This window comes from Monodon monoceros, unplaced genomic scaffold (genome assembly GCF_005190385.1).
Source record: "Monodon monoceros isolate NGI ecotype Baffin Bay Population unplaced genomic scaffold, NGI_Narwhal_1 Super_Scaffold_21, whole genome shotgun sequence".
Lineage (NCBI taxonomy): Eukaryota > Metazoa > Chordata > Mammalia > Artiodactyla > Monodontidae > Monodon > Monodon monoceros.
The window spans coordinates 147973371-147999339 of NW_021703778.1; the positions used below are offsets into that span (position 1 = coordinate 147973371).

Here is a 25969-nt window from a genome sequence, read left to right on the forward strand (position 1 = left end):
TTTCTCTTGGGCATTTCACAGTTCTTAGGATAGCTATATCAAAAAAAGAAAAAAAGTTGTTGTTTGAAGGATGTGGAGAAATTGGAAACCTTGTGCATTGCTGGTGGGAATGTAAAATAATGCAGCCACTGTGGAAAAAGATACAGTAGTTCCTCAAAAATTTAAACATAGAACTACCATGTCATCCATGGTAGTTCTGCTTCTGGATATATACCCAAAAGAATTGAAAGCAAAGATTCAAATAGATATTTGTACACCCATGTTCATAGCAGCATTATTGACAGTAGCCAAAAAGTAGAAACAACCCAAATGTTCATCACTGGATGAATGGATAAATAAAATGTGGTATATACATTCAGTAGGTTATTACTCAGTCTGAAAGCCTTCATTATAAGAATGAAATTATGAATGTTACAACATGGATGAAGGCAACATGTTAAGTGAAATAAGCCAAACACAAAAGGATGAATACTGTATGATTCCACTTATAAGAGGTACCTAAAACAATCCAGTTTGTAGAAACAGAAAGTAGAATGGTGGTTGCCGGGGGCTGCAGGAGGAAGAGAATGTGGAGTTATTGTTTAATGGGTAGACAGTTTCCATTTGGGATGATGAGAAAGTTCTGGACATGGATGGTGGTAATGGTTGTGCAACAATGTGAATATACTAAATGCTACTGAACAGTATGCTTAGAAATTATTAGAATGGTACATTTTATATATTTTTTACCATAATAAAAAATATGTAGCAAAACAAAGTTTTTCTAGGATAGAGTTTTTTTGTTTTGGTTTGGTTTTTTTAACATCTTTATTGGAGTATAATTGCTTTACAGTGGTGTGTTAGTTTCTGCTGTATCACAAAGTGAATCAGCTAGCTATACGTATACATATATCCACATATCCCCTCCCTCTTGCATCTCCTTCCCACCCTCCCTATCTCACCCCTCTAGGTGGTCACAAAGCACTGAGCTGATCTCCCTGTGCTATGCAGCTGCTTCCCACTAGCTAGCTATTTTACTTTTGGTGGTGTATATGTGTCCGTGCCACTCTCTCACTTCGTCACAGCTTCCCCTTCCCCTTCCCCATGTCTTCAAGTCCATTCTCTACATCTGCATCTTTATTCCTGTCCTGCTCCTAGGTTCTTCAGAACCTTTTTTTTTTTTTTTTAGATTCCATATATATGTGTTAGCATACGGTATTTCTTTTTCTTTTTCTGACTTAGAGGCTGCGGACTCTAGGTCCATCTGCCTCACTACAAATAACTCAATTTCATTTCTTTTTATGGCTGAGTAATATTCCATTGTATATATGTGCCACATCTTCTTTATCCATTCATCTGTCGATGGACACTTAGGTTGCTTCCATGTCCTGGCTATTGTAAATAGTGCTGCAATGAACATTGTGGTACATGACTCTTTTTTTTTTTTTTTTTTTTTTTCGGTACGCGGGCCTCTCACTGTTGTGGCCTCTCCCATTGCGGAGCACAGGCTCCAGACGCGCAGGCTCAGCGACCATGGCTCACAGGCCCAGCCGCTCCGCGGCATGTGGGATCCTCCCGGACCGGGGCACAAACCCGCGTCCCCTGCATCGGCAGGCGGACTCTCAACCACTGCGCCACCAGGGAAGCCCCGTGACTCCTTTTGAATTATGGTTTTCTCCAGGTATATGCCCAGTAGTGGGATTGCTGTGTCGTATGGTAGTTCTATTTTTAGTTTTTTAAGGAACCTCCATACTGTTCTCCATAGTGGCTGTATCAATTTACATTCCCACCAACAGTGAAAGAGGGTTCCCTTTTCTTGACACCCTCTCCAGCATTTATTATTTGTAGACTTTTTGATGATGGCCATTCTGACTGGTGTGAGATGATACCTCATTGTAGTTTTGATTTACATTTCTCTAACGATTAGTGATCTTGAGCATCCTTTCATGTGTTTGTTGGCAATCTGTATATCTTCTTTGGAGAAATGTCTATTTTGGTCTACTGCCCATTTTTGGATTGTTCGTTTGTTTTTTTTGATATTGAGCTGCATGAGCTGCTTGTATATTTAGGAGATTAATCCTTGTCAGTTGCTTCATTTGCAAATATCTTCTCCCATTCTGAGGGTTGTCTTTTTGTCTTCTTTATGGTTTCCTTGGCTGTGCAAAGATTTTCAAGTTGCATTAGGTCCCATTTGTTTATTTTTTATTTTATTTCCATTATTCTAGGAGGTGGGTCAAGAAGGATCTTGCTGTGATATATGTCATAGAGTATTCTGCCTATGTTTTCCTCTAAGAGTTTGAAAGTTTCTGGCTTTACATTTAGGTCTTTAATCCATTTTGAGTTTACTTTTGTGTATGGTGTTAGGAAGTGTTCTAATTTCATTCTTTTACATGTAGCCGTCCAGTTTTCCCAACACCGCTTATTGAAGAGGCTGTCTTTTCTCCATTGTATATTCTTGCCTCCTTTGTCAAAGATAAGGTTACCCTATGTGTGTGGGTTTATCTCTGGGCTTTCTATCCTGTCCCATTGATCTATATTTCTGTTTTTGTGCCAGTACCATACTGTCTTGATTACTGTAGCTTTGTAATATAGTCTCCAGTCAGGGAGCCTGATTCCTCCAGCTCCGTTTTTCGTTCGCAAGATTGTTTTGGCTATTAGGGCTCTTTTGTCTTTCCATACAAACTGTAAAAACTCTTGTTCTAGTTCTGTGAAAAATGCCATTGGTAATTTGATAGGGATTGCATTGAATCTGTAGATTGCTTTGGGTCATGTTGTCATTTTCACAGTGTTGATTCTTCCAATCCAAGAACATGGTATATCTCACCATCTGTTTGTATCATCTTTAATTTCTTTCATCAGTGTCTTACAGTTATCTGCATACAGGTCTTTTGCCTCCTTAGGTAGGTTTATTTCTAGGTATTTTATTCTTTTTGTTGCAGTGGTAAATGGGAGTGTTTCCTTAATTTCTTTTTCAGATTTTTCATAATTAGTGTATAGGAATGCAAGAGATTTCTGTGCATTAATTTTGTATCCTGCTACTTTACCAGATTCATTGATTAGCTCTAGTAGTTTTCTGGCAGCATCTTTAGGATTCTCTATGTATAGTATCATGTCATCTGCAAACAGTGACAGTTTTACTTTTTCTTTTCCGATTTGGATTCCTTTTATTTCTTTTTCTTCTCTGATTGCTAGGGCTAAAACTTCCAAAACTATGTTGAATAATAGTGGTGAGAGTGGGCAACCTTGTCTTGTTCCTGATCCTAGTGGAAATGGTTTCAGTTTTTCACCATTAAAAATGATGTTGGCTGTGGGTTTGTCATATATGCCCTTTATTATGTTGAGGTAAGTTCCCTCTATGCCTACTTTCTGCAGGGTTTTTATCATAAATTGGTGTTGAATTTTGTCGAAAGCTTTTTCTGCATCTATTGAGATGATCATATAGTTTTTATCCTTCAGCTTGTTAATATGGTTTATCACATTGATTGATTTGCGTATATTGAAGAATCCTTGCATTCCTGGGATAAACACCACTTGATCATGGTGTATGATCCTTTTAATGTGTTGTTGGATTCTGTTTGCTAGTATTTTGTTGAGGATTTTTACATCTATGTTCATCAGTGTTAGCGGCCTGTAGTTTTCTTTTTTTGTGACATCTGTGTCTGGTTTTGGTATCAAGGTGATGGTGGCCTCGTAGAATGAGTTTGGGAGTGTTCCTGCCTCTGCTATATTTTGGAAGAGTTTGAGAAGGATAGGTGTTAGCTCTTCTCTAAATGTTTGATAGAATTCGCCTGTGAAGCCATCTGGTCCTGGGACTTTTTTTGTTGGAAGATTTTTAATCACAGTTTCAATTTCAGTGCTTGTGATTGGTCTGTTTATATTTTCTATTTCTTCCTGGTTCAGTCTTGGAAAGTTGTGCTTTTCTAAGAATTTGTCCATTTTTTCCAGGTTGTCCATTTCTTTGTCATAGAGTTGCTTGCAGTAATCTCTCATGAACCTTTGTGTTTCTGCCATGTCAGTTGGTACTTCTCCTTTTTCATTTCTAATTCTGTTGATTTGTGTCTTTTCTCTTTTTTCCTTGATGAATCTGGCTAATGGTTTATCAATTTTATCTTCTCAAAGAACCAGCTTTTAGTTTTATTGATCTTTGCTATCGTTTCCTTCATTTCTTTTTCATTTATTTCTGAACTGATCTTTATGATTTCTTTCCTTCTGCTAACTTGGGGGTTTTTTTGTTCTTCTTTCTCTAATTGCTTTAGGTGTAAGGTTAGGTTGTTTATTTGAGATGTTTCTTGTTTCTTGATTTAGGATTGTGTTGCTATAAACTTCCCTCTTAGAACTGCTTTTGCTGCATCCCATAGGTTTTGGGTTGTCGTGTTTTCATTGTCATTTGTTTCTAAATTTTTTGATTTCCTCTTTGATTTCTTCAGTCATCTCTTGGTTATTTAGTAGCGTATTGTTTAGCCTCCTTGTGTTTGCATTTTTAAAGTTTTTTTCCTGTAATTGATATCTAGTCTCATAGCATTGTGGTCGGAAAAGATACTTGATATGATTTCAATTTTCTTAAATTTACCAAGGCTTGATTTGTGACCCAAGATATGATCTATCCTGGAGAATGTTCCATGAGCACTTGAGAAGAAAGTGTATTCTGTTTTTGGATGGAACGTCCTATAAATATCAATTAAGTCCATCTTGTTTAATGTGTCATTTAAAGCTTGTGTTTAATTATTTATTTTCATTTTGGATGATCTGCCCATTCGTGAAAGTGGGGTGTTAAAGTCCCCTACTGTGATTGTGTTACTGTTGCTTTCCCCTTTTATGGCTGTTAGCATTTGCCTTATGTATTGAGGTGCTCCTATGTTGGGTGCGTAAATATTTACAATTTTTATATCTTCTTCTTGGATTGATTCCTTGATCATTATGTAGTGTTCTTCTTTGTCTCTTGTAATAGTCTTTATTTTAAACTCTAGTTTGTCTGATATGAGAATTGCTACTCTAGCTTTCTTTTTTTTTGTTTGTTTATTTTTGTTTTTGTTTTTTTTGCAGTACACAGGCCTCTCACTGTTGTGGCCTCTCCCGCTGTGGAGCACAGGCTCCGGACACGTAGGCTCAGCGGCCATGGCTCACGGGCCCAGCCGCTCCGTGGCATGTGGGATCTTCCCAGACCGGGGCACGAACCTGTGTCCCCTGCATCGGCAGGCGGACTCTCAGCCCCTGCGCCACCAGGGAAGCCCCCTAGCTTTTGATTTCCATTTGCATGGAATATCTTTTTCCATCCTCTCATTTTCAGTCTGTATGTGTCCCTAGATCTGAAGTGGGCTTCTTGTAGACAGCGTATATATGGGTCTTGTTTTTGTATCCATTCAGCAAGTCTTTGTCTTTTAGTTGGAACATTTAATCCATTTACATTTAAGGTAATTATCGATATGTATGTTCCTGTTACCATTTTCTGAATTGTTTTGGATGTTATTGTAGGTCTTTCCATTCTCTTGTGTTTCCTGCCTAGAGAAGTTCCTTTAGCATTTGTTGTAGAGCTGGTTTGGTGGTGCTGAATTCTCTTAGCTTCTGTGTATCTGTAAAGGTTTTAATTTCTCCATCAAATCTGAATGAGATCCTTACTGGGTAGAGTAATCTTGGTTGTAGGTTTTTCCCTTTCATCACTTTAAATATGTCCTGCCACTCCCTTCTGGCTTGCAGAGTTTCTGCTGAAAGATCAGCTGTTAACCTTATGGGGATTCCCTTGTATGTTATTTGTTGTTTTTCCCTTGCTGCTTTTAATATTTTTTCTTTGTATTTAATTTTTGATAGTTTGATATATATGTGTCTTGGCATGTTTCTCCTTGGGTTTATCCTGTATGGGACTCTCTGCACTTCCTGGACTTGATTGACTATTTCCTTTCCCATATTAGAGAAGTTTTCAACTATAATCTTTTCAAGTATTTTCTCAGTCCCTTTCTTTTTCTCTTCTTCTGGGACCGCCTATAATTCAAATGTTGGTGCATTTAATGTTGTCCCAGAGGTCTCTGAGACTGTCCTCAGTTCTTTTCATTCTTTTTTCTTTATTCTCCTCTGCGGTAGTTATTTCCACTATTTTATCTTCCAGGTCACTTATCCGTTCTTTGGCCTCAGTTATTCTGCTATTGATTTCTTCTAGAGAATTTTTAATTTCATTTATTGTGTTGTTTATCATTGTTTGTTTGCTCTTTAGTTCTTCTAGGTCCTTGTTAAACCTTTCTTTTATTTTCTCCATTCTGTTTTCAAGATTTTCTATCATCTTTACTGTCATTACTCTGAATTCTTTTTGAGGTAGACTGCCTATTTCCTCTTCATTTGTTTGGTCTGGTGGGTTTTTACCTTGCTCCTTCATCTGCTGTGTGTTTCTCTGTCTTCTCATTTTGCTTAACTTACTGTGTTTGGGGTCTCCTCTTCACAGGCTGCAGGTTTGTATTTTCCATTGTTTTTGGTGTCTGCCCCCAGTGGGTAATGTTGGCTCCGTGGGATGTGTAGGCTTCCTGTTGGAGAGGACTGGTGCCTGTGTTCTGATGGATGAGGCTGGATCTTGTCTTTCTGGTGGGCAGGACCGTGTCTGGTCGTGTGTTTTGAGGTGTTTGTGACCTTATCATGATTTTAGGCAGCCTCTTTGCTAATGGGTGGGGTTGTGTTCCTGTCTTGCTAGTTGTTTGGCGTGGGGTATCCAGCACTGGAGCTTGCTGGTCGTTGAGTGGAGCTGGTTCTTAGAGTTGAGACGGAGATCTCTGGGAGAGCTCTCGCCGATTGATATTACAAGGGGCCGGGAGGTCTCTGGTGGACCATTGTCCTGAACTCAGCTCTCCCACCTCAGAGGCTCAGGCCTGACACCCGGCTGGAGCACCAAGACCCAGTTCTTGGAGAAGGGGCTTGCAATTTCTAAGGAGCAAGGTTTCTTTGTAACTGCTGTGTCCATGAGATCACAAAGAAAGTTCTCATTTTCTGAAGGAAATGTATCCAGAGAAGCAGATGGCACAATTTCCATAGTCTAATTCCTCTTCTTTGGATAGGACTCCTCAAAAAGGTAACAAGCCAAGAATCTAGGACAGTTTTTTCACCATGGTTGATGAGCATCTAGTAATGGTAGTTATAGTTTTATGAAATTTATTTTCACTTAAATAGGAGTGAATGAGCACATGTGTGTGAGAAATAGAGAGAGAGAGAGAGAGGTTTGGGTGTTGATGTCAGATGTATTTCTTGCTGCTATGGTTGAGGTTCCAAAATGTTTGAAAGCCACTACCCTCTAAAAACTCTTGTATATGTGCCATGGAGTTAATAGCTTTCGAGGTTTTTTTTTTTTTCTTTCTGAAATTTATGTTTGAATGTTGGGTGTACCTGTAAATCTGAAATAAACCCTTGGGTGCACTATGATATAATCTAAACTTTTTCATTAAGAAAAAAAAAAGTATTGGTCATGACCCACTACATTGATTTTGTGACACATAATTTGAAAATTACTTTTCTAGGTTATATTCCTGGGAATGGAATTATTGTAACAGGATAAAAGCAAAACTTTTTAAGATTTTGCTCTATTTTAGTGTATATATTTGTTTTCAACAGTGGGGTATGATGGTGGTTTGTACTGCTCTGCTCAGGGGGCATTTGGAAATGTGAGGACAGTTTGGTTGTCACAATGACTGGGGAATGCTTTTGGCATTCAGGGACAGGGTCCAGAATGGTAAGTGTCCTAAAAAAAATAGGACAGCCCTGCACAAGCAATGATTATCCTGTCCAGAATGTCTTAATGTGCTTGTTGAAAAACCATGGGCTTGGTGTGTGATTTTTCTACCATTTGCCTTATTATTCATTATTTATTGGTGACACTGTCTTATTGGAGGCATAAGATGTTGTAGAAAGAGCAGAGGGCTTGGAGTCCAGTATATGAGTTTGAGTCTTGCTACTTAACCAGCCCGGTTGTGTCCCTGAACAAATTATCTGCTCTCTCTATGCCTCAGTTTTCTGATCCAGGAAATGGAGATGACGATACCTCCTTCTAAGAGTTTGCATTAAGAAGTAAGGTTATAGTATACGTTGTTTACACGGTACAGTGCCTGGCACATAAATGCTTAGTAAGTGATTATTACTACATTATGAATTTGTACTACTGGATTTACTCATTTGTTCAGTTAAACCCATTTTCTGAGGTGGAGAAATACAATACTTATCTTACTTAAATCTTGCCTTTATTTTTTGGTTTAAAAAAAAAGAAACTTTATGTGGCCACTTGGTTTAATAGGACATAAAGTATAAGAATTAAGAAAGTTTTGTGTTGACATCTCTCTCATTCTAATTTGTCTCCTTTTGACTTTTTTCCTCCTTACTTTTATTGTAACACCCTTACCAGTTCACATGGATGCAGTGGAGCCAACCATACCAGCATCACAGGCCCCCAAATCTCCGAACTCTGAGTGGTTGGTCAGGACCTCTGCTGCAGAGAAAACCACTGACTCAACTGCAGCTACATTTTTTAAAATGCCACAAGAAAAGAGCCCTGGATACAGCTAGACAGCAGAATTTCACCCACCAAGAGCCGACTAGATGTTGCTGAAACAAATATTAGACTTTGTATTATATTGTCTTGCATATCTTAATTGACATTCCCAGTCCTTTCGCCACCAGGACTGACTCCTCTTCAAAGAAGTGGACTCTTTCTCTTAGAAAATCATATTGTGAAAATCTTTGTTTTTTAATTGTAAAATATTAGGACAGCAATTTTTTTAAAAAAGGTCATCCTATGCTATATTTGTTACATTGCTATTGCTGTCCCAACAGTTACCTACAGCTCTGTTTACAGAGCTGTTGCTGTTTTGCAGGTATGTCTTTTTTCTTGAAGAACTAGTAACTGCTTTTGCATATTTTTTGTGTAGAGCTTTTAATACCATTTGAGGAAGTTCCAAATTTGCAGCCAGTTCCAGACAAAGTTAAACACAGATTTAAGATCTGTGTGTGGAATTGTTTGCAGGACTTTGAGCCTGGTCTTGATTCAAGCAGAGTGCCAATAAGATAAATCCACCAAGTACTCAATTTGGAGCCTCAGAAAAGACTACCAGCAGCATGGGCCTTGGAAGCTTACTCCATTTTTCTAGATGTCCTATTGGAATCGCCAGCAGCTGCATTGTACTTTGCCTCATCTCCAAAGTCTGTGTTCTACTGAAAGAGGACCTATATATATACACATACAGATCGGTGTCATGAAGAAGGTGCTTTAGGTGTACAGCAAATTTAAAACAGTGGATTGTGTCTTAATACTTCATGTTGCGGTGTAAGCCTTTATGTACTAAACGAGACTTTTATTGTTAGTATTATAGGTCAATAACCTGTAGCAGAAATTCATACTCTATTATAATAATGGCTTTTTGAGGCCATACTTTGGGGAGGAAAAATGTCTTTTTGACATGCCTTTATACTTGGTATGTTTATGACGGCTCAGCTGCATGAAGAGTTATATGTACAGCCATGCCTCAAGTTGGATGCTTCTTTGTCAAAATGAGGAATAAGTGACTGCCTAGAGCTTCTGAAGAAAAGCCACCCTTTCTAAAAAAGTATTATCAAGATTGTCTGTCGTTGAGGGACCTCGTTGGCAGAAGGGCCCGTTTTTGTACAAATTGAATGCTTTTACTCTGAGATACACAGAAGCCATTCTCAAGTGTCCGCTGCTCTTGTGACATTCTAGAGGAACTCCCACCCCTGCACCTGCTAGGACAGAGCCTCCTTTCTTTCCCTGAAGCGCAGTTGTCCTTTCTCACACACAATTTAATGGTGGGCCGCTCTGTCGTATTCCTTTAAAAATTGTTGTCCTTATCAGTGGTAGCTCCAGAATGTCCTTGTCAGTGGTGTGGGTGTGAATCTGGTGGGAAAGGGGTACTGGAAGCTAAGTTTACATAGTACTTCATGTAAGACTGAGAACATGGCAGTTGTCCACAACAAGGAATATGGTGGAGGGAGGGGCGGGTGGAGATTACGGCATGAGGAGTAGTGCTAAAGCTAGCCCAGCATCCCTGGGAGCCACCCAGATTCTTGTGCAGTAGTGAGTGTACTTCCCTTCCTATGGCTGCACCCATAGCAGAATAGAAAACATAATGTCTGTTGAATATAAAGTGGTTCTACTCAGTTGTTTTAGTGATGAAGGTATCTTTTTGTTGTAATATGTGCATTCTTACCTAGTCCCAATAGTGTCCCGAGGCACACATTTCTAACATAATTCGTTGGATTTAAGGGAGAAATTCATGAACGTAATAATTTTATTTTCTTTGCACTAAGCTCCATGGCTCATTCAGAGATCAGTCCTGTGATCATCGCCTGTTAAGACCTCTGTAGTTCGGGTAGCATCTTTTTCTTCATGACGTGTAGCCTAATAATTCTCCTTTCTACCTGCGATTAAAAATCACTTATATGTACAACTTTATTTACCTTTTAAACATCTATGATGTAAAGGTAGGTGATTGCTACCATTTTATAGAGTCAAGAACAGTCTTAGTGACTTGCCCCAAATCTCATAATCAAGTCAAGACTAAAATCCCAGACTTACAGACTTTCTTGGCCCTGGGTTATAATCTTTGGGTTGTCACTGATAGACCTGAGTCACTCTGAGACTCATATTTTTGAAACAGTATGCCAGATAAACAGAATGTTTATCACCTTTCTTGATCAAGCTTTCCTACATATTTTGAATACTTTCAACGGGGAGCAACCCAAAATGCCATATCTGTAATAACTAGGAGAGAAAATTAATTGCCTAAGAGAATAGCCATTAAGCACACAAATATTTTTCCAATACAGGGTTGTAAATTGTGCTCCTTATTTTAAGCTGCTGCATGAGCATGCTTACAGAATTATTCACCGACTTATTCTGCTTGTTTTTTATGAGTCAATTCCAGAGGAATACTCTTAGAATCAAGTGTATTTTGAATCTTAAATTTTAAATATCCTTTTTATATGGCAAAGTGTATAATGTCATAAATTAAGAGAAATCTGTTACCTTTCAACAAAAGGTATAATTTCAAAATCGGGTTTTGAAATCTGTTGAAAAAAAATTATAGCTTGACTTCTTTTGAGGATAATCATTGAGCTCAATGATTTGATCTGCTCAAAAGTAATAACCGAAGCAGAGTTCCACAGTTCTTCCTAATTTCAGAATTCTGATTTATCCCAGCTTGCTGTCCAGTCTGCTTGTCTAAATCCTAATCTTGGGTATTTTTCACAATGGGCGAAAACATTATGTACTTGCATGAGCATCATTCATAAAGGGTAGTTTTGCTTACCGGTTTAAGGGAATTTGAGATTATTTTTCAGGTGCAGTATTATAAAGGGAACAACTTCATTTGCATCAAAACTTGTGTTGCTTTTTGGTAAGAACTGTTCAGAAGAGGAAATTAGTAGCTGTTTACATGGTGCCAAGTTTGGAGGGGCAGAGTATGATCTTTTTTGAGTGGTGTGTTCTCGATAAATAGGCCTCATTTAGCCTTGAATTCTTTAGAAATCAAATGCAATTGGAAATTTCAGATGACAGAGTTGTGCTGGGCTATAGAAACAGGCTGCAAATGAGGCCATTTTGGCAGCAAAATGACCAAAAGCTGAAATAAAGCTTCTTAATCTGTGATGCTTATGGCATCCTTTGCTAAGTAAAGCTCAATACCTAGGAGAGGTAATTTAAACTACTTGTGAATCCCAAATAGGTGAATCTGACATATCTCTACTTTGGAACCAGAAATGCAGTCTAGATCACAGCATAGCAAGTTCTGATGCTAAAAGTACAGGAGCAGAGTTATCATAGCAGTAAGTCATTTAGAGGTGAACGAGTCTCAGAGTGTCACGTGAGGAAGGAGCTAGGTGGCACTGTCATTGCTGGTGTGATGGGTTCTCCACTTCGGCTCCAGGAAAAGGCTCCTGGTGATGCCTGATTCATTTCAAGCCTTTGCTTTATTTTGGCTTCACTACCATGATTCTGAGCCACAAGCTTTTTTATTTCCTGGGGATTAAGCTGTGTAAAAATACAGCATTAGCCGTATTCAGCATTCTGTATATTTGGTGAACCTTATCTGAGCTGGGATGAGAACAGAGTGGCTTTCTGTAGCAGCAGTGGATACCGTCTAGTGGGGGACATAGCTTATAGGTTGTATCATGGTTCATGGGATGGTGGGAGGGGTGGCAGAAGCGGTTTGCTCTTGCTGTCAGCTGCTTCCTTTGCTAATGTTTCAGCTGCCCATTTTACGTGTCAGTATTTCCTTATCTCCCTCTCCAGTTGTGACAGTGTAGTTACTGATAGTGACAGCAATCAGGTTGGGTTCCTACCCCATGAGAAAACTGGCACAGAGGAAAAAAGGTGAGGAAATTGGTGGGTTCTGCTATTAGCACTAAACACAAGTGGCCCACACATGCTTTCGTTAAGATCACGAAACAGATGAACATCAAGATCACGAAACAGATGAACATCAAATGCCTGGAAATAGCAACATGGAAAAGAAACAAAGGAAATTGAGTGATCTTGCCGAAGAGTGTGGATTAGAAGGTTTTTAACAAGCCCAGCAAAACAAACTTATGGCCAAAAGAAGTTGTTTTCCTGCCACTGCCCTGCACTGCACTTGGTAAAATTGTCAAATGTGGGGGAAAAAAAATTTTCCAAGCACAGTATTGAAGAATGGGGCAGATCCTGAAGATGTTCACCAAGGAAAGGAATCTTGGCAAGGTTCAGACTGGGAAGGCAAGGGGAAAGGGGAAGAGAAGGAGATGCTTAGAGCAGGGCTGCTAGGGCCCCGAGATCAACAGCATGCATACATTCTACCCCCCTCCAGATCTGCTGAATCAGAAACTCTGAGGGTAAGGCCCAGGAGTCTTTTACCAGCCCTCCAGGGGACTTGATGTTTAAGAACGATGCACAATGATGTTTAAGAACCGCAGGCTTTGCCACAGTTAAAAAGGAGTGTTTTAATATACTGGTGTCCCCCCCAAGCTCTGAGGTGCTCTTATACTTTCCTCCATAAGTATGGAGATGTTTTGTGTATGGTTCTTTGCAGAAACTGTTAAATGTCTTTATTTCCCATACTTTTTCCCTCAAGTTCCTGAAAGATCTCCTGGAAATATTGAGAAAGGATGATGTGGAGAAAAATGCCATTGAGGCCATTTTTAGATGGATAGAAACAACCTTTTAAAAGTGGATTAAAGTATAACAATGGATTTTTAGTCTGTGAGTGATCATTGATTTTCATAACCGACAGTAAAACATTTGTGTAAGATACTGCCATCCATGATTTTATGATACCTGTTCATTACATCTTAGTTTCATGGGAAAATGTCATATATTTTCATAATGATGAAGTCTTTAAAGTATGACTCACAAAAATGAAAAAAATAATTGGAAGAAAAAAACACCCTGAGTACATAGCTATTGTGTAATAAATACCTGTTGAATTATTGGTAATCTTTTGCTGGGAATTAATCTCAGTGCTTCAGAGCATGTAAAAATCAATTTTCAGTGATCCCCCTTAATCATACCTTACTGTCTTTGTTTTACATTTTCAGCTAGTGATTCCGCAGGGGTTGGGAACCAGTAGTAACAACATGTTATATTTTTTCATCGTCTGACTTACGATTCAGTGTTTCAGAAGACAGTACTCTAATGTTAAAGCTTTGAAGTGGTGGTATGGTCATTTTTTCTTTAGATTTTATTTGTGTGAATTGGCGTAGGCCCTACCTTATTACTAAAGCCTATGAACCAAATTTCTCTTTCTGGGAATATGTGTGGCTACGGAGGAGTTCTCTAGTATCATTTCCTCAGATGCTCATGTTTCGTGCCTGGATTTTTATTTATAAAGGTGACTGATGATGCGGAAAGGTCAGTGTCATTGAAAGAAAAGCCTAATGTTACAGTTCCCATAGAAACAGGAGGTACGGTTTGCCGTGCAGGGCCACAGGACAAACACCAAGTTTGGGTCAGGAGGCAGAAGACGGGAACAAGTGATATGTCTAGGCCAGAGCCATGATCAGGATTTTCTTGGGAAAGGCAAAGCAGGGCAGGGAGAACAGTTTAGGCATGGCTAGTGAATAATTCCAGGGCCTTAGGGCTACAGTGTGGGCTCCAGTTGCCTGGTGCCTGGCCCTGGGATGACGGTGTCCTGGGGTGTGCAGGCCAGATGGAGGAGGTGTGGCTCCATCAGACGTGGTTAGTTTGCACATCAAAAGCATGCTGCAGGCTGAGTCCTTTGCAGTCTCTAAGAACCGGCCAGCCCTGAGACGGGTCATCTTTCCCCATCCAGAAAGTTTTTTTAAGATGTCAAAACATCATAATATATTGGAAATATAAAACATGATTAATACACATGTATAGACTGTTTAGCTCTCCTTTCAATTTTTGTAGTCTTTTAAGCACCACATAATTTTTCTTTTCCGTCTTGAAAACCATTTAAAAGTACTTCTGGCCAAAAATGTTAGCGTTACTAGATATTATCAAGGTGTGGGAATATAAAAAATTTTAAGATGTAAATTATGAAAATAATGTTTTCTTTCGCTAGAAGTGAGTTCTGACCCCTGCAGTTAAACATTCAAATGTTTAACTGAAAAAGGGAAGAAAATATCAGAGAACTTATAAGTAGCCTTGGTGACTGACTTAAATCAACCCGTTTCACTACATAGATTCTACACCTTGCTCCCCGCAGTGGGCCATGTATTTCTCCATGAAAATCTGCTACCCCAAAATCATGGTGACAATTTGAATTGCTCTAAATATTTATCTCGCTCAACCTCCCACCTATTGTCAGCAGCTATTGCAAACTGGCCATTTTAAACCCTTTCAGTCCCCACCTTCTCTCAACCCCAGCAGCTAATCTCACCTCTCCCCTAACAGATAATAGAGCATTAGATGGGGAAACTCTGCTTACACACCTTCACATACACCCTTCCTCACCTCTTTGTCTTGGAAATTCCTGTCCTCTCCCTAACAAATCCCTTCTCTTACACTCAAGGTCCTCTCCCTTGATCAGATGCCTTGCTCAATACAGCTTCTCACTCCTGACACATATGGCTTTGCATTTAAACACATTCAAAGACTCCCTGTTCAAACAAAAATGCCTTTCCTCAACCCTTTGAACCCCTTGACTAGCACTAAATACTGTTCTTTCCTGTACTTTGTCTATTAATTCTCAATTCACTGAAGCAGTAGTTTTTAACCCTGGCTGCACACTAGGATCATCTGGGGAGATTTTTTAAAACCCTAATTCCCTTGACTGAACCACAAGCCAATTACAGGAGAATGGGGTAGTGGGACAGTCTTTTTAAAGCAAAGACATGCAGCCAACGTGCAGCCGAGGCTGAGAGCTGACACGCTAAAACCTGGCCGCTACCCTCGCCGCCATTAAGATTGTTGTCGCTCGGTTCACCAGTGACTTCTGGTTGCCCAAATTTAGTCCTTAGGTTGATCTTTATGTCTTGATACCATATAACTGCTTCCTTTCTGGAATTCTGACTCTTCTGACCCTGCTCTCCTGATCTTTCTCCTGCTTTCTCAGCCTCTCAGGCAGAGTGGTCAGTAGGTCAGTCCAATGCAGACTGAGTGTCTGCCTCTGCCCTCCCCTCCGTTACTTCATCAATACCCATGTGCTAGTGAGCTCCTTTGCCATGCCCCCTTAATGTGCTGGCTTAAAGCACAGATTGGAGTGAAGCACTTCCATTCATTGATGATTACCGTAAACCAGGAAAGCCAACTCGAGGTGTCTGCTCCTTTCCTCACTTCTCTTTGCTCCTCCTTCAAGCCCACTGAAGTCGGAAGAATTGCTAACCACACTAGTCAGTTTCTATGATGGATAGCCCCTATTTACTAGTGGGTGGAATTGTTCTTCATGAAGAGTCAGGCTGAACTGTGGTCCCTTTTCTGCTTTCTCCTTTCCAGGGTCTTGGGCTGGTAAGGAGGCCTGGGCCCACTTCTACATATAAGAAGGCTACCCGCCATGTAGTACTTGCTTCAGTTTTTTTACTTGCTGCTGTTGGTAAGATTTTAGTTTGAGTTTAGGGGAGAGACAGACCCATTTCCTCACCTCTTTTTGACCTTGGGTGCCATGTTGGAGCTTACTTTATCAGAAAACTTTGTTGGAGTCTCAGGCATTCTCCCCACTAATAAAGTGGAACTTGATTTTCCACATCACTGCATGCTGCCTTTGGAACTCTGTGTAGGGGCTCCACCCTCACCATAAGGGACTGTGTGTTTCTGGCTTCTTTACATCACTAGTTTCTGATTTAAAATCTGGGATAGGTGGATCTGATTGTCAGGTGCCTATGTCCTAACTGCAGGAAGTGAGAATGAGGTTATCTGGAAAGTTTAGCTTCTACTGGGGAGAGATGAATTCCTTAAACACAGTATGTTTTAATGTCTGGGAGAGCTAGTCCCCTCATAATTTTTCTTTTTCAGTGTTTTTCTGGCTATTCTTACATGTTTGTTTTTCTATATAAACTTTAGTGTCAACCGGCGTAACTCCATTTTAAAAAAGTGTGTTGATATTTTTATTGAGATCGTATTACATTTATTAACTAACTTAGAGAAAAATGGCATCTTTACAATGTTGAGTCATCCTATCCAAGAACAGGGGATGTATTTCTACTGTTCAAGTCTATTTTTGTGCCTTTTAAAGAGTGTTTTAAAATTTTCTTTGTATAGGTTTGTGTTTCTTGTTAAGTTTATCCCTAAGTATTTAATCTTTGTTGCTAGTAAATGGGGTTTTCTCTGCCATTATGTCTTCTACTTTGTTATTGTTCTTATATGTGAAGGCTGTTGATTTTTATATGCTAATTTTTTATCCTGATAACTTACTGAATACTTTTACTTTTGGGTTTAGTTTTATCATTGATCATTGAGGGTGAAAAAACATCTTTCTAAATGCACAAAGCAGTGGAAAGAAATGAAAGAATCTGTAGAGGTCAAAAAGGGATGTGAAAGCTCGAAACACGGGAGGCAAGTAAGATGAAAGCCAGCTTTCACCCTGAAGGTATCTGCTGAGAGCTGGTCTCCTTGAGTCTCTGTCACGATGACTGTGATGCTGCGTGCAGGAGGTAAAGCAGGGTCTGCTCAAGGCAGGGAGATCTGAGGTCTCCCACAGAGCGAGGACCCTCAAAGTGCTACACTTACAGTGGAAGGGTAGATACTAAATAAACCCACCAAGCAGAAATAACAGCAAGGGAACATGCCTTTCTTGACCTTGGCCCTGGATGGAGGAAAAGCTTTTATTTTAACCTAAAAATTTTTAACAAGTTGCCCCTTATAGAGGTTTATGGCCCAAATTTATACTACTCGTGTGGTCCAAAATACTGCAAGTGGGAATTTAATTTACAATGGACCCAGGTAGGTGGTAACCCCAAATGACTGGCAGAAGCAAACACATTCTCTCTGGAGGAATGAAACTTTAATCTAGGTATCAAAGAATTCCCACAGATAAAGTTACAAAGAATATGGGTAGCTCACAGTTAAAAACCACAAACCAAAGAAGGAAATGAGTACCATGAGTGCAAGTCATCAGAAACAACATACAGGAGAATCAGACTCACAAATAACTTAGATATTGTACTTATTAGCACAGAATATAAACATGTTACACATGTTTTAAATATATTTCAAGAAGTCAAAGAGAGGCTTCAAAACACCAGGCAACAAAAGCATATACTTTTGAAAGGGGTTGATGAGAGTTAACATGTCCTACCGCCCTTTAATTTTTCAAGAGGAGAGTAAAGAGTCTTATTTGTTAGGGACTTTAGGTAAGTAGATCTGTTAAAATATTTGGAGTAACTTTTAAAAGAATAAATATAAAGAATATAGCATTTAAACTAATAATGGATAAAATGAATGATAAGAAAATAAATTAGAAAGTTAAGAAAAATAAAAAGTATACAATAAGATGGTAAAAGGATTCAAATATAGTAGTAAAGTGTAAATGAATTACTCCAGTTGAAAGATAAAGCCTATAATACTGGATTTTTAAAATCCAGCTATATGCTCTTTATAAGAGACATATCTAAAACTTTAAAGAAAAATTGAAAAGGAAAAGGATGGAAAAAATATACGAGGCACATATCAGAGGAAGTAAGGATAATCTCTACAAAATAATAAACATTGGTTCAATTACTGATAAATGGTTCAATTTGTCAGGGGGATATACTAATTCTCAACTAATCTTAATAATATAGCCTCAATATACATAAGCAGAACTAAGTTTAAAATATACTCTTTCAGTAATTGATATAACAAGTGGACAGAAATGGTTATGAATATAGCATATTTAAATAACAAATACGCTTAGTGTAATAGACATGAATGGAATCACACCCAAGAATATGAAGAATTACACATTATTTTCAAGCACAGATTGAACATTTATAAAAATTGACTCTTAGGCCATAAAGCAAACCTTAGTAAATTCCAAAGATTAGAGTCACATAGATCACACTCTAATCACAACGAAAGTAAATTTAAAAGACAATAGCCAAAAGGGGGGGGAGGTGTGATTTTCTAATGCATTTAGAAATTTAATAACATAACCAATGAATCAATGAAAAAATCCTAATGGGTATTAGAAAATACTTATAACTGGGCTTCCCTGGTGGCGCAGTGGTTGAGAGTCTGCCTGCCGATGCAGGGGACACAGGTTCGTGCCCCGGTCCCGGAAGATCCCACATGCCACGGAGCGGCTGGGCCCGTGAGCCATGGCCGCTGAGCCTGCGCGTCCGGAGCCTATGCTCCGCAGCGGGAGAGGCCACAACAGTGAGAGGCCCGCGTACCGCAAAAAAAAAAAAAGAAAATACTTATAACTAATTATATAAAAATCCTATGCATTAACACTCTTCAGATACAGCTAAAGGGATAGTTAGAGGAAAATTTATGGTCTGAAATGTTTTGAGTTAGAGAAGAAGAAAGGACTGAAAATTTATGGGGTAAGCATTCTACATTTACACTTACTAGAAGAACATTATTCTTCTAGAAAAGAATAATAGAGAAGTCAAAAGTAATAAAAGTGAGATCAGAACTTAATGCTATAGAAAATGAACATGTAATTGAGAGATCAACAAAGCCAGAAATTAAGACAAATAATATAAGCAAATCTCTAACATCATTAATTAAGAAAAACTAGGGAAGGCACAAAAATATTAGGAATCAAAGGGGTATATAATTATAGATTTAGAGATTTAAAAGTTAATAAGGTAGTGCTATGAACAACTTTAGCCAATAAATTTGAAAGCTTAGACAAAATGGACAGATATCTAGAAAGATATGATTTACCAAAACTCAGTTGGGAGAAATAGAAAGCTTGGTTAGTCCTGTAACATTAGACAAATCTAGTCAATACTTTAAAAGCTGAGACTGTATGTTCTTTGTAGAAAGATTTTGTGTGATCCACTGAAAATGCTGGAAATGTCTAGCTCTTTCTGGAGCTAGGTATGTTAATTATAAAGTTCATTTGGAAGAACAAGTGTGCAAGACTAACCCAAGAAAACCCTTAAAAAAGAGCATTTGGGAAGGGAGGGTATTAAAACATAAAGTCTCAAAAACTGAAAATGAGGTATAGGCACGTGCATAGACCAGTGGAACACAATAGAAAATTCAGAAATAGACCCAAATGCATATGAAAATTCAAGGTACAATAAAGGTGGTTAGTTCAAAAACAGATACATAAATCAGTGGAACAGAATAGACAACCCAAAAATAAACCCACATAACTAAGGTCGTTTAATCTACCACAAAGGAGGCAGGGATATACAATGGAGAAAAGACAGTTTCTTCAATAAGTGGCGCTGGGAAACTAGATAGCTACATGTAAAACAATAAGATTAGAACATTTCCTCACACCATACAAAAATAAACTCAAGGTAGATTAAAGACTGGAATGTAAGACCTGAAGCCATAAAACTCCTAGAAGAGAAAATGAGCAGAACACTCTTTGACATAAATCGTACCAATATTTTTTTGGATGTGTCCCCTAAGGCAAAATAAATAAAAGCAAAAATAAACAAGTGGGACATAATTAAATTTAGAAGCTTTTGCACAGCAAAGGAAACCCATCAGAAATATGAAAAGACAACCTACTGAGTGGGAGAAAATATTTGCAAATGAGGTGACCGATAGAGTTAATATCCAAAATATGTAAAACAGCTCTACAACTCACCATAAAAAAACACACAACCCAGGGCTTCCCTGGTGGCGCAGTGGTTGAGGATCCGCCTGCCAATGCGGGGGATACGGGTTCATGCCCCGGTCCGGGAGGATCCGGCTAGGCCCGTGAGCCATGGCCACTGAGCCTGCACGTGCGGAGCCTGTGCTCCGCAACGGGAGGGGCCACAGCAGTGAGAGGACCGCGTACCGCAAAAAAAAAAACCCCAAAACACACAACCCAAGTTAAAAAATGGGCTGGGGACTTCCCTGGTGGTCCAGTTACTACGACTTCACACTCCCAATGCTGGGTTCGATCCCTGGTCAGGGAACTAGATCCCACATGCCGCAACTAGGAGTTCGCATGCTGCAACCCCACATGTCGCAACCAAAAAAAAAAAAAAGATCCCCCATACTGCAACTAAAATAAAAGAAGGGCCAAAGACATTTTCCAAAGAAGACATATAGCTGACCAACATGAAAAGATGCTCAACATCGTTAATCATCAGAGAAATGCAAATTAAAATCACAGTGAGATATCACCACACACCTGTCAGAATGGCTATCATCAAAAATAACAAATGTTGGTGAGGATGTGGAGAAAAGGGAACTCTCGTACACTGTTGGTGGGAATGTAAATTGGTGCAGCCACTGTGGAAAACAGTATGGAGGTTTCTCAAAAAACTAAATATAGATCTAGCATATGACACAGCAATTCCACTTTAGGTATATACCCAAAAAAACTGAAAACACTAATTTGAAAAGATACATGCACCCCAAAGTTCATGGCAGCATTATTTACAATAGCCAAGATGTGGAAGCAACACAAGGATCCATCAATGGATGGATCCATTGTGTTGAATGGATGAAGATGAATCCATTTCATCCATTCAGATGAAATGGATTCAGATGAATGGATAAAGAAAATGTAGCATAAATCTATATCTATAGCTCTCTATATATACACAATGGAGTGTTACTCAGCCATGAAAAGGAATGAAATTCTGCCATTTGCAAAAATGCGGATGGACCTAGAGAGTATTATGCTTAGTGAAATAAGTTAGAGACAAATATTGTATGTTATCACTTAGACGTGGCATCTGAAAAAATTAATAAATGTATATAACAAAATAAACAGACTCACGGATATAGAAAACAAACTAATGGATACCAGTGGGGAGAGGGAAGTGGGAAGGGGCACAATAGGGGTAGGGGATTAAGAGATACAAATTACTATCTATAAAATAGATAAGCAACAAGGATATATTGTACAGCACAGGGAAGTATAGCCCTTATTTTATAATAACTTTAAATGGAATATAATCTATAAAAATAATATCACTGGGCTTCCCTGGTGGCGCAGTGGTTGGGAGTCTGCCTGCCGGTGCGGGGGACGCGGGTTCGTGCCCCGGTCCGGGAGGATCCCACGTGCCGTGGAGCGGCTGGGCCCGTGGGCCGTGGCCGCTGGGTCTGCGCGTCCGGAGCCTGTGCTCCGCAACGGGAGGGGCCACGGCAGTGAGAGGCCCGCGTACCGCAAAAAAAAAAAAAAAAATAAATAAATAAATAATAATAATAATAATAAAATAATATCACTGTGCTGTACACCTGAAATATAATATTTTAAATCAACTATACTTCAATAAAAAATAAAATAAAAGGTGGTGCCTTAAGTCAGTGGGGGGAAAAGATGGACTATAAAAGTGAGTAGTATTGGGATAACTGGATAGCCATATGGAAAATGAAAATTGATCTGTTCCTCACACTGTGTGCCAGGATAATTTTCAAATTGATCAGAGATTTAATTGTACAATATTAAACCATACAACTACTAGAAAAAATAAGATGAATTCCTCAGTAGACTGGCTGGTCTAAATCTGTGAGTCTATTTTTGGGCTACTGAGAGCTAAGTAAGAATGTTTTTTTCAATTTTGAAGGGTTTAATAAACAAGGAGAAGGAGGAAAAAGACATGATCATATCTGGTTATAAACCCTAAAATATTTTAAATAGTTTTTTAAAGGTTGTCAACCCCTGCTGTGTAACATGGGAGTGAGGAAACTTTCCTAACAGTATTGGTTAATTATTGCATAATAATGCCACATGTCTTTCAGTCTCCTTGGATCAGTAGGAAAATATTCACCCATTTGGTGGAAGGGATTGTAATTCACATGGTAAAGCATGGGGATACAGAGAAGGGTGAAGAATTGGGGCCAATAATGTAATCCTCCAGACTAAGTATGACTTAAAAATCCAGATACAGCAGAGATGTATTTGGCTATGCTAAAAACCCAAAAAACAAACAAAAAACATTCCTTTTGCATCTCAAACATACCAAAGTAAAGTAAAATACAAGTGATAACTGGGAAAACATTTTCAATTTATATCACAGATTAAGGGCTAATATCTCTAGTTTATAAAGAGCTTCTAAAAATAGAGTCAGTCTTATAGAAAAATAGAGAAATGATAGGAACAGTTCACAGAAAAAAATGCAAATGCCCCTTAAACATATGAAAAGATGCTCAACTTTCCACAGTTGTTTGATTTTTACAACAACCTGGTGAGGTGGATATTCTTATCATCCCTATTTTACAGACAAGAAAACGGAGTCAAAAAGAGATAAAGTGTCCTGCCTGAACTCAACTAATAAGTAATGGTGCTAGGATTTGAAGCCAGTCAGGCGGGCTCTGGCTAAGAGTAGTTCACCATGACTAAGTGATGGTTATTTCAGGAACACAGGATCATTTAATATTAAGACTAACTGGGTGTTTCCTTAATATGATAAAATATGTTTATCTCAGTCCAAATTCTGCTTAATTGAGAATTAGAGAAGCAATTTCCTTAAAATCAGAAACAAACAGGAAAACACCTTCATTACCTTGAAGTAGGTAAATATTTCTTACGCAAAATAAAAAGTACTACCCAGAAAAATAAAGACTGATGCATTAGTTTATATTAAAATTAAAATTTTCTATTCAAAAGACCTCATTAAGAGTAAAAAAGTCAGCCACAGGGTAGGAGATTATACTTGCAATACAAACATCTGACAAGACTTGCATCCAGAATCTATTTTAGAAATTGCTACAAATCAATTAAAACAGATAATCTAATACCAGGCAAATGACTTGTACAAAGCATCACAAAAGAAGATATCCAAATGGCCAATAAGTGTATGACAGAGGGTTAAACATCATTAGTCATTCATGAAATGTAAATTAAAACCACAAAGACATACACACGCAACAGACTGGCTAAAGTTAAAGAGACTAACAACACTGAGTACTGGTACGGATGTGGAGCAACAGACACTCCCCTAAACTGCTGGTAAGGGTGTATATACAGCCGCCTTGGATAGTTATTTGACAATATCCACTAAAGCTAAACATATGCAAACCTGGCCACCCGGAAGTACCATTCTTAGGTATATACAAAATAGAAATGTGTACATATGTGCACCAAAACACACGCACATAGCAGCCCTATACAGCGTAGCCAAAGCTGAAAATGACACAAAAGTCCATCAACAGAATGAATCCATATATTGTGATATAGTCATACGGTGGAATACTACATAGAAACAAGGATTCACAAACTACACGCAGCAACATGAATGAAGCTCGAAAACATATGTTGAACAAAGCAGCCAGGTACATGAGGACATATTGTATGATTCCATTTACATAAGGTTAAGAACAAGCAAAACCGAACTTTGCTGTTAGAAATCTTTCCTGTAGGTGTGAGTATAACTGAAGGAGACAGAAGGCCTCTGGAAGTTTCAGCAATGTTCTTGCCTTTGTTTAGAGGGTGTGATCTCTTTGTGAAGATTCACTGAGCCGTAGATTTACAATTGTGCATTTTTCTGGAAGTATGCTGTAGTCAATAAAAACAACACAAAATAAAACAAAAAAAAATGTTTGTGAGCAGGGGTATTTTTGAGTATAGGGTCATGTCTGAGAGCCATGGCAGGGCATGTGTAGACCCCACTTTCCCTTGAAGCTCAGGACCTGGGCAGGAAGTACTACCCAGAGGCCCTCCCTCCTAGACTGCCTTGAGGGGTCCTCCCACCCTGCCATTTGGGGATTCTTGAGAGGCCCTGGCATTTCCTTTCAGAATAGGTCATGGGGCCATATACAATTCTCCATGTTTTGTTTTGTTTTGTTTTGTTTTGCAGTACGCGGGCCTCTCACTGTTGTGGCCTCTCCCATTGCGGAGCACAAGCTCCAGACGCGCAGGCCCAGCGGCCATGGCTCACGGGCCCAGCCGCTCCATGGCATGTGGGATCTTCCTGGACCAGGGCATGAACCCGTGTCCCCTGCATCGGCAGGTGGACTCTCGACCACTGCGCCACCAGGGAAGCGCCCTCCATGTTGTTTTAAAAAGATCTTCCACGGCGAAGGCCATGCTGGGACTCAGTCCCCAGTCTTCTGCCATCATCTCTTCTGATTAGATAGTCGCTGTCCCTGTAGGACATCCCTGATGTGGGACTAAGCGGCTGCCCACAGATGTCTTTGCCACCGTCCCCCTCCAGCTTCAAAGGGCCTGAGTACCTACCTGGTCAGTGTGGAGTAGAGGAAAGAGCCCAGGCAACAGGGAAGTGAGACTGATGGCGCCCCAGAGCCCAGGGGAGAAGGACTCAGGCAGAAGTGACGGTGACCAGCCAATGGGGGTAGAACCCAAGGCATGAAGTTGAACTCCTGTAGGGAGTGAATCCAGGGATGTGAGGAGACACTGCCTCAAGACCATTCTAGGATGTGCATGATCCACAGCCTCTCTGGTGTGGATCACTTGCAAGTCATTTGTGAACTGAGTAACATAAAATGAATCATGTTCCTGCTAGGACACATGCTTTTATTCTAAGAGACTTAAAAGTAGCTCATCTTTGTAACACAGATATAATCCTCTACATGTAGAAAGGCATTGGGAAAAGTACTGTTTGTAACTAGTGGAATTGGTATCCACATTGTGTAGGTATGTAAAACATGAGTTCCTCAATTCTACCTACAAGCAGAAAACAGCCTCCTAGTCCTGGACACTCCAGTCATCACCGCAGGGACCCTACACAGAGTCTGAGAGTTGGAAAGCTCATTGGAGATCACCTGGTCCAGCCTCCCCCAGCCAGAGGGCTTGGTCCAAGATTCCTGGCCCTGGAAAATAAAGTAAGTGGAGTAAAAATGTCTATTCACATCTCCTGGGGCAATTCCTACATGAAAGGGAAAGATAGCAGTAGATAATCCTGGAGCTTTCCAGAAGCAACACTGCCTTATAGGTCTATGTGGCTGCAACACTGAGGAGGTTAAATGCTAATAGAAAGCCCTGTCTGGAACCAGAAGGCGAGTACAAGTGCTAGGTATCAGGATATTACTGGTTTGCATTCCCACTTAAAAAGGTAATAAAGTAGTATTGCTTTCTCTTCCCCCTGGACCCCACAGGAACAAAAATTCCCCTCTGTTAGATCCAAGATTCTCAAGCATTTTGTTTCAAATGCTGAGTTCCTTTTGGGGAGGCAGGAACATAAACACTTTTGGTGTTTGATTTGTGTGTGTGTGTGTGTGTGTGTACACAAAGAAAGTTTGCTTCTTCCCTCTCACCTCCCCACATTACAAGTCTCTGCCTCTTTCTCTGAACTTGTAAGTTTCAGCATTGTGCCAGGGGGCATATGCAGTTTCTAGGTTGTCAGTTTTCCAAGGTCATCTTTTGAGATTAGCTGACTGCTGGATGCCATCTGTAACAAGTCAGAGAAGGCTTTCTTCGACTTAGTTGGCTCTTCCCCTCTGATCTGAACCTGCTGAGGAAGTTTCCGTGTATCCTGTAGCCTGTTTAGTGAGTGTAAATTCCTAAAAGAAAGTGAAAGC

General features: G+C 39.4%; 1 protein-coding gene across 11 annotated transcripts in view; it reads left to right on the forward strand.

Moving 5' to 3' along the window:
• Nucleotides 1-25969, forward strand: part of GPATCH2L (G-patch domain containing 2 like) — a 213380-nt gene that overhangs the window by 119652 nt on the left and 67759 nt on the right. For 6 of the 11 annotated variants that reach the window (XM_029239550.1, XM_029239549.1, XM_029239551.1 and 3 more), the window contains one exon: nt 8348-16711. The exons of 2 other annotated variants lie outside the window; for them this stretch is intronic. In XM_029239550.1, coding sequence (XP_029095383.1) covers nt 8348-8508 — 161 coding nt within the window. In that variant the 3' untranslated portion in view covers nt 8509-16711. Of the gene's footprint in view, nt 1-8129; nt 16712-25969 lie in introns of those variants that run through there. 3 more of the 11 variants (XR_003796085.1, XR_003796084.1, XM_029239554.1) reach the window with 2 other exon arrangements.